The 15,769-nt window shown below is 44.3% G+C and overlaps 1 protein-coding gene across 1 annotated transcript; it reads right to left on the bottom strand.

Annotated features, from left to right (window-relative positions):
- Positions 1-1,167: 1,167 nt before the first annotated feature.
- LOC123077134 (E3 ubiquitin-protein ligase PRT6) lies at positions 1,168-8,316 on the bottom strand. Its single transcript, XM_044499345.1, has 8 exons — positions 8,031-8,316; positions 6,276-7,343; positions 4,701-5,821; positions 4,483-4,623; positions 3,599-3,842; positions 2,779-3,513; positions 2,323-2,508; positions 1,168-1,711 (listed from the first exon to the last, which is right to left on the bottom strand). The coding sequence occupies exons 1-8, from the start codon at positions 8,067-8,069 to the stop codon at positions 1,376-1,378; spliced, it is 3,870 nt and encodes a 1,289-aa protein (XP_044355280.1). The 5' UTR covers positions 8,070-8,316; the 3' UTR covers positions 1,168-1,375.
- Between the last annotated feature and the right edge of the window lie 7,453 nt (positions 8,317-15,769).

The raw sequence follows: 15,769 nt of genomic DNA, 5'->3' as shown, positions 1-15,769 counted from the left end.
CGGCGACTATGACGGTGACGCCTTCGGCCGCCGCTTCCCTTCGCGAAGGCGTCATCGGGAAGCTACCTACCCCTCTCATTTGTGTGCCCCGGGTGAAAGCCTCAGATCCACCTATGGATCGGACAACGATGCCGTCTTGGTGTCGTTTATCCCCCTTGGGGGTGTTGTTTTTGGAGCCACAGTTCTGTTGTTGGTAGCTTGATGTCTGGGTTGGAGTGCTTGTTGGGTTGTTGGAGTGTAGGGTGGTGGCGGTGGGACTGATCTATGGCAGCGACTATTCCTTGGTCATTCTGGTGCTGTTGGTTGACCTATCTCCTGGGGGCTCGTGGCAGCGGTGAGGTCTCAGAGTTCGGTGCCCTTCGACGACGCCTGATTTTGGTTGCCTTGCATAGTGTTCTGGTTCTCTCTATTTGTGATGGTGGCCGTGGTGTGGCCCAGAGGAGGTGTAGGGCTGTCTCAGTGGAACATCGCCCTTCGACACGATCTGTGACTCTCCGTCTCGTCGTGGCTGGGTAGTGGGAAGCCCTTCGACGGTGGCTGCGATTCTCCTAGTTCTTCAAGGTGCAGAGTGATCGCAGGGCAGCAGGCGACTTCTTCTTTATGTCTTCTCGGTGACGTATCTCCTTTCGACTGATCCAAAAATACTAGTTCTCGCTCTTCTCGGTCTGCCTAGTGGTGATGAGTGCTAAGCTCTTGGTGTTGGCTGCTTGCCAAAGCTCATTTCTGGTTCTTCTCTGTTCTGTTGTTCCTTGTGCCTTCTCTTTTGTTCTTTGGTGTCGGGTGCTATTTATGTAGCCGTTGTGTTGTATCTCAATCTCATCTATAATAATGAAAATGGTTCAGGCCGGCGTAAGCCCGCCGTAGCTCCGTCAAGAAAAAAAGATATTGGGAGGAGGAAAGGAGGTGAGGTGAGATGCAGAACGAGAGAGAGATAGACTTTTCTCATACCCGCTCCTTATCTTTGCCACGCCAATCCTCCTCCTGGTCTTCTGGAGTGCGTCTCTCTCTCTCTCTCTCCTGTGTGTGCAGTTATCTGAAGAAGACATGGACGACGCCAGCGACAAGAGACGAAGCAGCAGTTATTCTTCTCCAATGAGCATTTCTCGTATATATTTTTTAGAAGAAAAAAAAGATGAAGTTGTTTTTAGATGGTGGCCACAAGCAACATCTACCGGCCAAATGGCGATCAGAAGCATCATGCATTGCATTGTATAGCCCATTACAATACACCCTAATACTTTACATGTCACATACATCCAGCTTTCAACTCGCATTTTATTGAAGATTTACACAAGATACGAAGTGGTTCACACAACGACAAGTTCAAATAAGTTCTGACATACAGTACATCCATAAGAACCAGTCTCAACAGAGACTAAGAAGCGGGGTTACCCTGAGATCTGCACAGGAGAAGCTGAAGAATCTGGTCGGTCTCGGCTTGCTTCTTCCTGACTTCCTCCATCTCTTGTTGGGTTTTCGCGATGACCGCATCGGCCTTTTCTGCTTGCTTCCTCAAGGCGCCCATTTCTTCTCGGAGCGCAGCCGCACCCCGTCTTTCCACCTCGAGTTTATCCTCGAGAACTTGAACAGCTGATGACTTCGACGAGCTTGTGGAGCTGAGATGGGAGAGTACCTTGGAAGCGAACTCCGCAATTGAACTTGGGGTCCGACCATCTTCAACAGTGTCTGCCATCATAGTTTCCATGGCAGTCTGAAAAGTTTCAGTTAGTAGTGTAGGAGAGAAGTTGCATCAGTGAACCATCAAGCAGAACAACTTCTACATGTTATATTGCACAGGAACTATTTTGAGTCCTAAAAGTTGGCATGGTAATCTATATTTATGACACCGACAGATTTTGTATCATGCTATTTTTGGAAGCCCCACAGTAATCAAATGCACCGTAACGTGTATCCACTTGGTAAAACATGATATATTCTAATCAGTGGATGTTGAGAAATCAAGAAATGTGTCATTTCCATGCTGTAACAAAGGAAGGTTCCATCGGCGTATCCCTGACAAATAGAAGACCTAGCACCTGGGGAATAAGTTGATTTTTCCCCCGTCTGATGGGCAGATTTTTTTCATCTCAACAAAAGTTGCAATCTGAGATTTCTGGTTCAGAGAACAAACAAGAATAGTATACCACCAACATATAATAGATTAAAAAAATCTAGCTAGTCCTGTTGGCATGATATTGAACATGAGATACAGAAAGGTACTTTAAGTTGTCAAAATACTACAGAAGGAGAATCAACAAGTTTATGTTGCCATAGAGCATCACTGGACAAAGCAAGCCATTGTCAAGAGAAGAAGATTATCACCTGAAGACGAATCAAACAGCAGAGTGGACTTTTGGAACCCGAATCCTGGCACAGAGAACAAACTGATCGTGTCTCAACGGCAGTTGATTTGGGCGCATCTGGCTCAAATGTTGGAACATCACGCCCTTCATTTCCTGAGGACTTCATACTTTCAGCACGTTTTGACTGCTCTTCTCCCATTTTTGCCTAAGACATACAGATTCAGATAAGAATAGCACTTAGAATCTATAGTAACAAAATGAGGAAAGGTCAGAATTAACAAGCAAATAGGAAGAGAAAGCTGTAGATGAATTAACAAATTCAAACACGTAAATTTAGTACTCCTAACTCTTCTATCCTAGAGAAAATTTATGTTGTAAGCCCATCCAAATAAAGACTATTTTTTCACTAAAGCTGAAATTCAAGATGGCTTGGGAATATAATTAGACTAGTGAACTTTCAAAATTAAACTCTTACCATGATTGCAGCTTTGCATTGGCGTTTTCCAGTCAAATCAGGAGATCCTAAATTCTGTTTGGCGCTGGCATGATCTGGAATGGATGGGAGTACTTGTGGTGCCATTTGTCTTACTGCAGACATGCACTGCTTACTTAACTTGGCAAATCTCTTTAACAAACTCACAACTAGAGATGGAATATTGCATCCAGAAAAGGTGTTGTCATTCTTTTCCTTGTGCATCAGTGAAACAAGCAAGGTTAGCATGCTATCCTTCTTTAGCTTGTCAGACTCTGGGGAGACTAGTTCTGTAGAGTAGGTCAATATGGGAAAAGCCTCTTCTGCATCCGATGACAGAACAACCCACGATTCATCATCATGCTGCAGTAAGTCCATCCCATACTGGTCGGCAGAAATTTGACTCCCTGATTCACATATGTCAAGTGCCAACGAAAGCAGGTGCAGACCAGTCACAAGAACGCTGTCAGGGGCACGCGATACCGATGATGCGTCGGTGTAAACAGCATAGAAGAGAACAGCACGAACAATTTGAAGGACAGATTTGGAGGTGGCAATCTTAGAAATACTGCACAGAGGGCTAAAAATATGAGTCCATTGAGGTAGTTGAGCACCAAGAGCAGAAACTTTGCAAAAACGGTAATATCTCTCCTTAGCAATCTGCAATTCCCTGGAACTCCAGCGCGGATGATACAAGTCCAGTTCCTTCCAGAATGCTTCGCGAAGCACATACTTGCCCTGTGATAACTTTTCTTATTAGTCACGCGTTCAAATATAAAATGTAAGTCGCAGAAGCATGTAGTATGATTTCAAGGATTAAAACCTTTTTATTTCCAGATGGATCAGAATAAACTGCGACTGAATCTAGAACATCTTGAAATTGTTCGCTTGACAAAAGGTCACGGGGAAGAGACCTCACAATCTGGCTATGGGTGGCATCTCCAACAGCCAATTTATAAATCAATTCTCTCTTCAAGTTGTCTGCTGCGGAACGCCCACAAAATCTGCGTTCTTTGACTAGTTGCACAATCAAGGTTAGCATCTCTTGTATAAGAACCGGCTCATACCTGAAAAAGCATAAGAAAATTGTTCAACATTTAAACAAAAATATCCAGGCAAACTATTAATCTGGATATTGACAGGAAATGCACAGCAGCAATAGCATGGTATTCCCTTAAGGCTGTTGTATCATAACACACAAAAAAAAATCTAGAGCAAAAGAAAAGGTTGACCTGAATATCACTCAAGTGCGCAACTAAAAGACTACAGTAAGCACAAACGAGCTTCCATGTGCCACAGCATGTCAGCACAATTAAATAACAACGGTTACAAATAAATCTTACTGGCACTGAATGAGAAAATAGAATGATGAAGATAAAATTGAGCACACACCACAAGACGAGATGATAAAATAAAAAGTAATACTCCCTCCGTCCGAAAAAGCTTGTCCCTCAAATGATTGTATCTAGCACTAAATTAATGCTAGATACATCCATTTGAGGAACAAGCTTGGGACAAGCTTTCTCGGACGGAGGGAGTACATGATTACAAAAAGAGTATGCTTAAACTTTAGCAAGTAGGGAGACAAGCAAGAAAAACGGTTGACTGGGTTATCAATGCAAACGTACATGTACCACCAAAAATTTGAAAGAAGCAATATGTTAACAGAAATACAAGCCGATATGTCATTATATACTGGGGGCTTACTCATTGTGTTCAGTGAGATCCAGAGATGTATAATCTGACAAACCAAATCTTTCTTGAATGGTCCTCACAAAGAACTCTGGAGAAGATAATGCGCCACAGCATTGAAGCAGAAACAAATCCGACTCCAAGCCCTGTTCAAACCTGGAAAGATGGGTAATCAGTACAACTTCAGGACTGTAAGTTGGATAGAAATTCATTTGAGGTCACCAACAAATTACCATTGCACAGAGCGGTACCACTCAGCACTTAGTATAGCTGCATCACCATTCTTACGCCACATTCCAGCACGCACTTGTGCGCAAAATACTCTGACTCTTAAGGGATGCTCCATCACAACTGAAGCAAACCCATAAGGCTCACAACCTCCAAGTACCTGAGAGAAGAACTCATTGGACCGCACAACTGAACATTCCTCTGTTTTGGCATCCTCTCCGAAACATTTATTCATTGCTTCCCGCAATAGTAACGAAAGCATACGGTGTAAAGGGATATGAAAAGATGTGGCTTGTGAACTGACATCAAAGACAACATGATGCCAGCCTGTTGTGTTGAGTATACCTAGTTCATCAGTTCCTGAATCTGGGTGAGCATATAAAAACTTGTGATCAGTCAGAGTAGCGGCAATGACATTTTCAGAGTGCAATTGTACATCTGGTGCGCTGCTAGTTTCTTGCATCTTTCCCTTTCCTGTGATGTTACCAACGTGAGGCATCCCCCCTTTACCTGTCATCACCATGTTGTCGGACTCTTGAATAGGAGGACCAATTACTTCATAATAATCTGCAACATCGACTAGTTGGGATCCTTCATTTACCTTCATCCCCACCTCACCAATCTGTTCCAGCCAGCTACCAATAGCTTTCAAGCACTGACGAACTAAGCAGGCAGCAGGTGATGGTAACTCACTGCTCGAAGAACTCTCTCTGGTACCTAAATTGCATACCGAGTTCTCCTGGGAGACCCTTCCAACTTTTGCAAGCTGCTGGTTCGCAACCCTTTCGATGCCTTTTATCGTACCGGAGCATATAGTAACACTTGTTGATTCTTGTTGCCCAGGAGAAGAAAATGCTCCCATCATCAAAAGATTCTGAATGATCCGAAGATAGTGTCCTAGCACGAAAGGCGCAGATAGATTCTCATTCTCATCTTCAACATGAATACTCGCCAGTCTCTTCTGAGGATCCATTCCTTGCACAAGTAACAACAGCTTAACCCATGAACTTGTTAGATCAGGCCTCTCAGAAGCAACATACATGGAAACCTCCTCATGTCTCAGGACATAGCGTGCATCTTCCAATAATCTAAAAGAAGCATCGTATAAATTTACCCATTTGCTCGTCTGCAAATAACAAAGTAGAAACATTCATGTGACCATATGAAATAATATTACACTGTACAAATCTTTGTGGGATATCCGTTAACATATAGTGTGAACACACATTTATCAGAAACCAACAAAATATTATCCCCAGTAATCCAAGTAGGTGGAAATGTTATTTCTCTTGTGGATAGTTGTTTTTTGGGAGTTCTCTTGTGCATAGTCGAAGAGATGCTAAGCGCGCTAATGTTTGATGACAAGCCCACATTCAGGGCCTATGCCCTGCTTTTGACCTATAGTTGTTACCATTTTAACGGGTAAGAGAAATATGCTCAATGCAAATTGTATCAGCAGCTTTGACAGAATATAGTAATATGCGCGAAAAGTAACAATATCCCATCAGTGCACAGTGGCTGGATAATAAGGCATATAAGCATCTAACTTTTGAGCCACAGAAAGAAGAAGCTAAACATACCTGTAAACGGCCATCCTCACCAACACAAGAAAGAAACAGAGCTGTCAAACATTCAAGAAGAGTACCCAACAAATTGTGCTCGCGCACAAGCCTTGTAGTCAGCGTAGGCACGGTAAATATTTGGACAGAAAAGGCTGGTATCAGTGGATACTCCTCCAGCACATAGTCGTTGCCCCCTTTAATAACTTCAGAAAATGCAACAGGGTAGTACTGTATGAAAACTTTGGCAAACTCATACTTAAAAGCCGGTTCAGCGATAAGCTTCAAAAGCAACTCATGCAATTTTCCCACAATCTTCCTGTGCAGTATCCTTTCTGCGCTCATCAATGCATCCAAGAGACCAGGGGACTCATGGATCCTTTGGGACACAAAACTTAGAAGGTTGTCACTACATGCGCAGAAGCGAAGCAGCATGTCAGCAATAGCAATCGTCAACTCTTCGGCAACCCTCTTCTTGCAAACGTCAGCCTTTTCATGAGGAATGCAAATCCTCTCCTTCCAGAACAGCAAGAGCTCGTCCAACACAGGCCCTACGGAACTCGCAAGTTCCTCGGTAAGAGGCTTAATCTGTTCGACCCCCTTGTGCCTCGAGCAGAACCCTTGAGGCTTCCAAGCAGTAGCATCCCCACAATCACAACACCCACCACCTGTTTCAAGGATGGAGTAATCATGATCCTTGTGATTACCATTCTGGAAGCACGGAACACAAATCACGCATGTGGGGTCACTCTCGCAGGTCCGGCAGCGGTAAGCAAGGACATTCTTCCCCCAGACAGTCCCGCAGACAGCACGGTTATCCTCAGAGCTAAGCTCCATGTCATGAAGCATTGCATCTGGGTTTCTGCCGAACATCATCCACTGCAACCACAAGAGGCTCTCACTGCATGCATTCCTGCTTCTGCTGTCGTCTTCATTCTTCTGTGATGGCTCACGGCACTCCAGTAAATCAGTGCCCGCTGACAAGATGGCCCTCGTGATCTCAGAAATCTTATCCTTGCGCTCATCCAAATACATGAGCAAGCCTTCTTGATGTTGCTGCTCTTCTGGAACTCCACAGATTATCAGCTTCTGCAAGAGGGACACAGTGCTAGTACATTAGCTGATTAGCAGAGTTGAAGGATTTCTTTTTCCTTTTTTTGGCAAATGCTACTTCGTCCCTCCGTTTCAAAATAATTGAAGTCCTAGAGGATTTTCCTAAGTCAAACTTCACTAATTTTGACCAAACCTACATAAAAACATATCAACGTCTACTGTAGATTCATTATGAAATATCAGCACGGTCTACAAAAGCAAATTCACTTAATTAGATTCATTTGAAATGAATTTCCATATTATGTATACATATATTGGATATCATAGATCTTTGCGTATTGTTCTATAGACATGGCCAAACTTTAAAAAGTTTGACTTGGCAAAATCCTAGAACTTCAAATAATTATTTTGGAACGGGGGGGAGTGTATCCTACTGACTGATTGCAACTTTTCATCATGTGGATCTCCAATCAAAGCATCGAGAAAGCTGAATGAGAAAAAACGTTCTTGGCTAAAAGAATCTGTCGGTGGTGATCAGGTCGGAAAGAGGAAAGGACCAACAGAGTATAATTGTTTCTTATATGAACTTGTGAATACACAAATCAATTCCACCAGGGCGAATCCCAAGACGCAGGCGCTACCAGTAATTCTAAGAACAAATCCCACACTGGCAACCGCCGCCATGTGTGGGCAGATCGATTAGAGGAGACGAGGAAGACGCACCTGCACCAGCTGCGCGGCGGCGTCGTCGATCCCGGCCATGGCAAGCAGAAGCAGCCGGTTGGCGCAGGTCCAGCCTCGGCTCGCCGGATCAAACCCCGCAGGAATCCTCCCCGCAGCCCACACAGGAGTGAAACACCAACAAATTCCCCAACTGTAGGGACGACTGACTTATTACTGACTACGTAGAGCGGAGATGGTTGAGCGAGCCCGCTAATGACTAAACTAATCCCAAAGCCCGCCACGTCATCCTCCCCACCCCGCACTCGTTCGCCTCCGGAACAAAAGTCCTTTGCCGCTACCCAAGTTTTTCTTCTTTGCTTTCTCTGCGTTCTTTTGCCGCCACTAAGGGGGCCTTTTTTTTTTATCAAATCCTAGCCGCCGCCGCCCCAACTTTTCTAAACGTACGCCTTCCCTGACCGGTGGCTTCCTCGGCGGCGAGAGAAGTGAGACCCGTGTGTCTTGTTTTCTTTTACTTAGGTTTTTTTTCCTCGGGTGACAGGTGTGTTACAGGTCTTTTCGGTCTCCCCCTAGCACGATGATGGCCAATTTAGACGATTGTAGCAGGCTTATACTCCCAGCCCATGGCCGTGAGCAGGGATAGATACTCGGTTTGGCTCGGTTGCCCCTCATCGCTCCCGTGGGCGACGGCCGGGCGAAACCCTAGCTCCGTCGCCTCCCTCCCCTCCCTCTTTTCCTGTTCCCTCGCCGCCGCCCGGGTCCTTCTTCCTCCTCGCTGGGGATCGGCCCCATGTGTCCATTATTTGCTTAGTATCATGCTTTGACACTTGACAAAGCTTGCAGGAGCGCACCAGATGCCTCCATGTGCCATGTTTGTCCGCCATAGCATACCCAAAATTACTAGATTGACCCATGTGTCCTTTTTGCCAAGTGTATTTAGTAAAAACACTCGGCCCAGATCCCGTTGGCGGCGGGGTGGCGCGGCGGCGCCCGCTCGGCCCAGATCTGGGCCCTTCGGGCCCTATCTGGGTCTGGGCGGGCCGACGGTAGGGCGGGTCGGCGGCGTGGCTTCCAGGAGGCGGGGGAGCGGCGATGGGCGTTGGGGGCTGGCGGTGCTGGCGCCGCCCTGCTGCAGCATGGCCGGCGGGGCTTAGCGGGCCCGATTCGGGCCTGGCCAGGCCAGGGGTGCCCTGGTATGCCCTGCTGCTGCGTCCAGACGGCGACCGCGACGGTGCCGGAGGCACGAGCTTCCTGCACGACGGTGGAGGATGTGGTTCCCTCCCACGCGGCTACGGCGCTGCTGCTCCCGTCGACCAACGCCTCCTCTCCTCATTCTCTTGGCCTCGTGGTGGTGATCTCAGTGAGACGGCGTTGGTGGCGTTGCGACCGGGGTGGCGCATGCTAGTGGGCGGTGAGCTGGCTGGTTGGCTCCGATCTGGTTGGGCGGTGGGGTTTGGAGTTGGGAGAAATCCTTGCCGGGTCTTCCGGCTCCGATGCGGTGACGCCTGCGGGTGCCATCATTCCTCCCTGGAGGGTGTCGGCGGTCTTCATTCCCCTCTACCCTCCGCGTGCCGGGGGAAACCCTAGGACACGTCCGGGCAGCAGCGTCGTCGGCGTCGCATTCCTTCTTGGAGGTGCTGCTTGGTACGCGGAGGATCGAAGCCTAGGATCATGGTGGGTAGATTTCGGATGGTGCAGCGGTAGTGGGTCATCCATGCTTTGTCGAGTTGCCGGTGTTGGCATTGTTTCTTCTTCTTTTTCTTTGGCTTGTTGTGCTGCTCGCCCCAGCGTATGCTCTGTGATCGGTGTTGGTGCTTTGGAATATAAAGCGGGGGAAACCCTTTTTCGGTAAAACACTCGGCAAAGTTATACATCCATAGTTTGTTTTGTTTTCATTATGCTAATTTCACATTAGTTCAATTATATATTGGCAAATTCAAAAGTTCACCAAGCACAACAATATGAGCGCACTCTGGGCGCTGGTGACGGACAGTTGTGAGGGCGACGGGAGCGCTAGGGATTCTTGGCGGAATGTGGATCGTTTGCCAAGTCCCTGTATGGTCAGTGGATATGAACTTACCAGTCGCGGGCATGTCTAGCCGCCTGCCACAGGTAATAGCTTACCAGTTGCGGGCGCCTGGCTGTACCCACCACTGGTGAATGCTACAAATGGTGGGTGATTCATAGAGCCTCTATTTTTGTGCAAAATTTAAAATATTAGTTTTTGTGTTTTATGGATATATTTAGGGTTCAGTTTATTTTTTATGTTTTCAGTATAACATTATAAGCTACATGCAAAACGAGATGATATACATGTCTTATAATGACAACATGCAAAATCCAATGTACCTGCGGTTCAAATTTCAATTGTATTCAATTAAATACATAGATTTTCAAAAAATGGCTAAAATATCATAAATTAACCCTAAAAGGTTCATTTTTGTAACATAAAACCCAAAAATGCCCTAAAACCCTAAAAATAAAATGCATCCACCACTAGTTTGGGCCCATGGCTAATCTGCGCTAATTTGGACCCAAAATATCAATGGCCCGGGAGAAATACAATTGCCACTGGTATGCGATGATGTACTCTGCCTTTGGTGTGGTTGCCCTATCGCTAACGTGGGCCAATATTGACGGTTGCCAATTACTAACAGTAGATGCAAATTCATGCCTGCTCCCAGTGACGGCGTGAGCATGAATTTGCGCCCGCCACTAGTAACCGACAAGATTACTAATGGTGGGGTGTATATGCCTATCTGCCACTGGTATGCTTCCATGTATAAGCGGTTCGAACTCACAACCACAGAGAAGTGGAGCAGCGAGCCGACCAGTGGAAGACAGGAACATATACTATGTTATAGTAAGGTCAAACATTTTATATATTGATGAAAACTTAAATTGTTTGAATGTCCCTAACAAAAAAAATCTAAAATTACCGAGGTTTACTGAAAACCGGTTTTCTGGCCAATCCCGAAGAAAAACGAAATCGAGAAAAAAAGCCTTGGCGATGAGCAAATGTGTTAGCACGCGGGAATATTTTACTAGAGGGCAACCTGCGCTTCGTGCCGTTCTTCGGTTTTGCATTTTTTTTCAATAGTTATTATGGGTATTCACATTCCATGCATACCATGGAGGAGGTCTAGCAAACGCCAACCCATGCAGGCTCTATTGGGTTGGCCGTGTAGGCCATTTCCTTGCAATTTTTCTAAGGTTCCTTTCAACCTTTTCTTTTCTTATTTCTCTGTTTGTTTTCAATTTTGGTAAAGTTTCTAGCAAACACCTTCATGTTTTTAATTATTTTTTATCCTTGAATTTTTTCCCAATTTATGAATTTTTTTTGAAATTTTGTAACATAATTTAAACAATTGAGCATTTTTTTCAAATTCATAAATATTTTCTACAAAATTATGAGCATTTTTTAAAGATCCATGAATATTTTTTGATATTCCTGAAAATTATTTATAATTCGTGAGCATTTAAAAAATTCATGAACAATTATAAAGCTCATGAACATTGTTTAGAATTCATGACTATTTTTTCATATTCGTGATGAAGTTTCGAATGTACGAATATTTTTTAAATTCATGAATATTTTTAAAAAACCGCGATCAAATTTGGAAAAAAGTTTAAATTTTGGAATGCTTTAGTTTCTTTTTGAAATCTTTTAAATAGAATGCCGGTTACGAGACTATCATGCGGGGTCCACTTGGATGAAAAAACTTTGGAGCTCTCCTGGGCCTCTATTCCTAAGGAGCATAGTAATTGTAAGGATATATATAGGAAAATCAGCTTATCTTTCTCTCCTTAATTTTTTCACCCTTAACTCCACTAGTAAGATTGTATACGTGAAACGCATGTCTATACTAACACACATTATATCAAACATTTGTAGTCTTTTTGTTAAATACGTATGTGTCGTATGAAAATCGTAGAGAAACCATCGTACGTATGTGCCGTGTAGCGGTGCTCATTTCTTTTCCGGTCGTGTGTCAACAGAAAAAGCGATGGAAGCTCTTTAATTGACCGACGAGCAGAAGACGGAGAAGTAGGAGGGTATAGTAATTAAGCGCATGGGAAGACGGAGCAGTGGGCGGCGTAGATTGGAAGGTGAAGTGCAGCGGGTGGCTTCTCCCAATGGATCCACGGGCTTAATTACCATACTCCATCTCGCCTCTTCTCATCCTGTTCACGCTGCGTCGACGACTCAGTTGCCCTCTTCCTCGGCCCTCGGCTGCAAGAACCGTACGTTGGCATGGCCGCCGCCGGCGACGAGATACCGCGAGAACTTCCAGGTGGCCGTCGTCTTTCCGTTTCGATCACTATTACCGTCTCGCTGGCCGTCTGTGTGTACTACTGATTGATTCTAACACAGACGTACGAATCGTCTTTTCACAGCTGCAGGTCAGGATGTGGGAACGCTCAGCGTGGATCAGTTTTCCGAGAAGTTGGCATCTGCGGTCAACAAAATTACGGATAGCTCGTTGGAAATCCAGGAAATTACGGAGATGTTGGCCTCACTGGCAGATCAGTTCGAGGCCAAGAACCGTAGGCTGCAGGAGCTGGAGACGAAGAACTACGCGTTGGAGCTCTCCATCGCACGGATCCAGGAGGTTACGTACATGTCCTCACGCACTATATATTGATGTTAGATTTCACTTATCGTTCAGCTTTTAGTTTCCAAGCCGCCTAAATGCCAAGATTACGATCTTATGGAGAGTTCCTTATGTAATGTACAGGCACAAGAAGGCGGTAACAAAGACTTCAGGCTGCGACTGTTAAGCACGAGAGAGCATCCCACACTTCAGGAAGCCGCGCTAGCAAGGATGCAAGGGATGCATGTGAAACATCAAGTTGAACTTGAAGTAGTGAAACTTAGTCACACACTTCAAGAGACAACGCAATTTGACCATGAAGATAAGTGTGTGGAAGAACTCCGGGATGCTCGAAAAGCATTGATGTAATTTCATACATCTCATTGGGGTTATTATCATGTCTCCATCTCATTGGGGTAATTTCATACATGTTGCATCTAGACGATTAATTACGCATAGAGACTCCATATGCCGCGTTAAATACTTGTTAGTTTTGTTCATCTATAAGGTTTGATGATGCGTTTACAGGGTTTTCTCTAGGGCAATCTGATCGGCGAGGACTCGTCGGTCATTGCAATCAAAATGATGGGTGAACTTGATGAAAAGCCATTCCGAGATGCTTGGAGGAGGAAGTATGGAAATGAGTCCGGGGCTCCTACGCTGCTCTCCTTATGGCAGGATGATGCGAATAACCCATCCTGGCTCCCTTTCAAGACCCTTGAGGTTGATGGCAAAACTCAGGTATATTTCCGTGGAGCTCTTTCAAGATATTCCTCGTACCTCTCTTACCTTTCCCTCCTTCTAGAATATAAGGTGTATTGTTTTTCGTGCGAGTCAACCGGCTGAATATTTGACCAAGATTATATATATAGAATAAAATAACAATATCCGCAATACCTAATATAAGTATAAAACTACTTTTCATGATGGATCAAATGATATAAATTTCGTATTGCGGATATTGATATATTAAAAAAAACTTTGTCAAATATGTACTCGTTTGACTTTTGAAAAGCCAAATATACCTTATATAAAGGAAGCGAGGGTAAGAGTAGTGTTTGATCTCAGCCATCCATTGACCGAGGTAATGTTTTTTCTTCTTTTGAGGGAAACCGACCGAGGTCATATTTAACCATACAAATGTTACAACTATATAATTTGTTTGTAATAACAAAAGGAAAAGTTCAAAATGGATTATTTGTTTCCCGCATGCACATGTTAAAGCTAGATGCATGAGAAAGGAATATCTAGATTCACCTAATTAAAGTTTGCTTACTTCCATATATAATATATACTACCTTGAAAATTTAATTTGGTGCCCAGGCTCATCTACACCTGGTGAACATTAAAAAAATCAAACAAATTCATAAAAATATGTTTTTTTGTGGTGTAAGATGCTCAAATGTGTGATGTTTGTGAAAATTTAAGTTTGTTTGGACATTTGAGGAGCTCGTGGCAAAAAAGACAAAATCTAGTGTGAACAGTGTTGATTTCAAAAGTATTAGACACCCGAATTTTACCCTTTGTGTGACGAGCTCATCGAATGTCCAAACAAGCTGAAATTTTGCATGAACCTCACACATTTGAGCATCTTGCTCCAAAAAAATGATTTTAATAAATGTTCTTATTTTTTTATTGTACTGTTCACACCTGGGGTGTAGAATAGCCGCTTCCTACCTTGAAAATTCAATTTGGTGCCTACTACCTCTATTTCTATATAAGTTTTACGGTAGTTGGCACTATTTTTAACCGGCCGTTGGTCTCGATCTAACGGAACAGAAATAGCTAGTACTAGATAGTACTCGTACGAAAGTACCAAAAATGGTCGGGTTAGTACTTTGGTTTGTGTGGGGTCGCTTCTTAATGGAAGGGTAAATTAGTCATCGGTTCGCCACCCCTCTCGTCCAATTTAAAACCACCGCCGTCCGCTCCTCTACCTCTTGTTCACAAAACCGCCTTTCCTGTTCATCTTCTCTACCTCTTCTCCTCTCCCAAAGTCACCGTCGCTCCTCTCCTCTACTCTTCCAAAGCCGACGAGTGTAGCAGATCGATGGAGGCCGAGGACATCATGGCCATCGCCGGCGGTGACCTGGTCAAGATGGCCAGGTTGAATGAGATCCGTTCTTGGTTTGACAACACACGATAAATGTCCTAGACGGCGATGGCCACTCTGAAGGAAATGACGAAGAAGGAGAAGAAAAAGCTTTCCCCCCGTTCGCAAAATCGATGCACAAGATCGAGATCCTCCTTTGGGCGATGGAGCAGACAGATTCGCCCAACAAGTGGGTCAAACGTAGGTGGTGGGCGTTCACATCCAGGGTAGAGCATCCACTGGATCAGGAAGCCACCCTGCACGAGGTGCCATTGCAGATTGTGCAGCCACCAACCGAGTCACCGGAGACTCCGAAGCGCAAGAGGAGGAGGACAGTGGTCGCGACCTTGCTTCCCCATCGTTCTCCACGCTTCCCTCACCGCTCTCCTCGTCTGAACGGCGGCGGTAGCTATGTTTAGGGTAAGATTCTTGATTTGTCAATCCATAGCCTAATGTTCCCCACACCTAATCTTCTACTGCTCGTGCTTATAGTTGTGGTGATAGTGATCATAATAGTTTATAGAGGGCATGCTAGATGGCATTTGAATCTCAATAAATTGCATGAAGATTTGAGTACATGCTTTTGGGGGCTGCATTAATTATGAAGTATATGAACGCTAGGCAGAATATGAACCCTAGGCAAAATTTGTATTGTTGTAGTGGTAGAATTCGATGTACATGAACCCTAGGCAAAATTTGTAGTGTTTTTAGTGTAACATTTAAATGTATATTAACATTTGGCAGAAATATGTGTGTTTAGTTAACTGAATTTCTTAAGTGTTCTTGTATCTATTGAATTGCACTTCTACTCCAATCCATAGCCTCCGGATGGTAGCGTAATTAGTTGCAAAGAATAAATTATGTTTGAAATATTTCAGCAGTTCTTTTTCAATACACACCGGTACACACTGAAATATTTTAGTAGTGCAGTTTCAGTACACACTGGTAGACAATGAAATATTTTAGCATTGCAGTTTCAGTAGAGACAGGTAGGCATTGAAATATTTCAGTAGTACTAATGCAATTCGGGTAATGCAAGTATCTACTAATGCATATCATATAAGTTAAATCCACATTATAGTAATGATATATGT

Source organism: Triticum aestivum, chromosome 3D, assembly GCF_018294505.1.
Source record: "Triticum aestivum cultivar Chinese Spring chromosome 3D, IWGSC CS RefSeq v2.1, whole genome shotgun sequence".
NCBI lineage: Eukaryota > Viridiplantae > Streptophyta > Magnoliopsida > Poales > Poaceae > Triticum > Triticum aestivum.
This window is presented reverse-complemented; position numbering and strand designations above follow the sequence as displayed.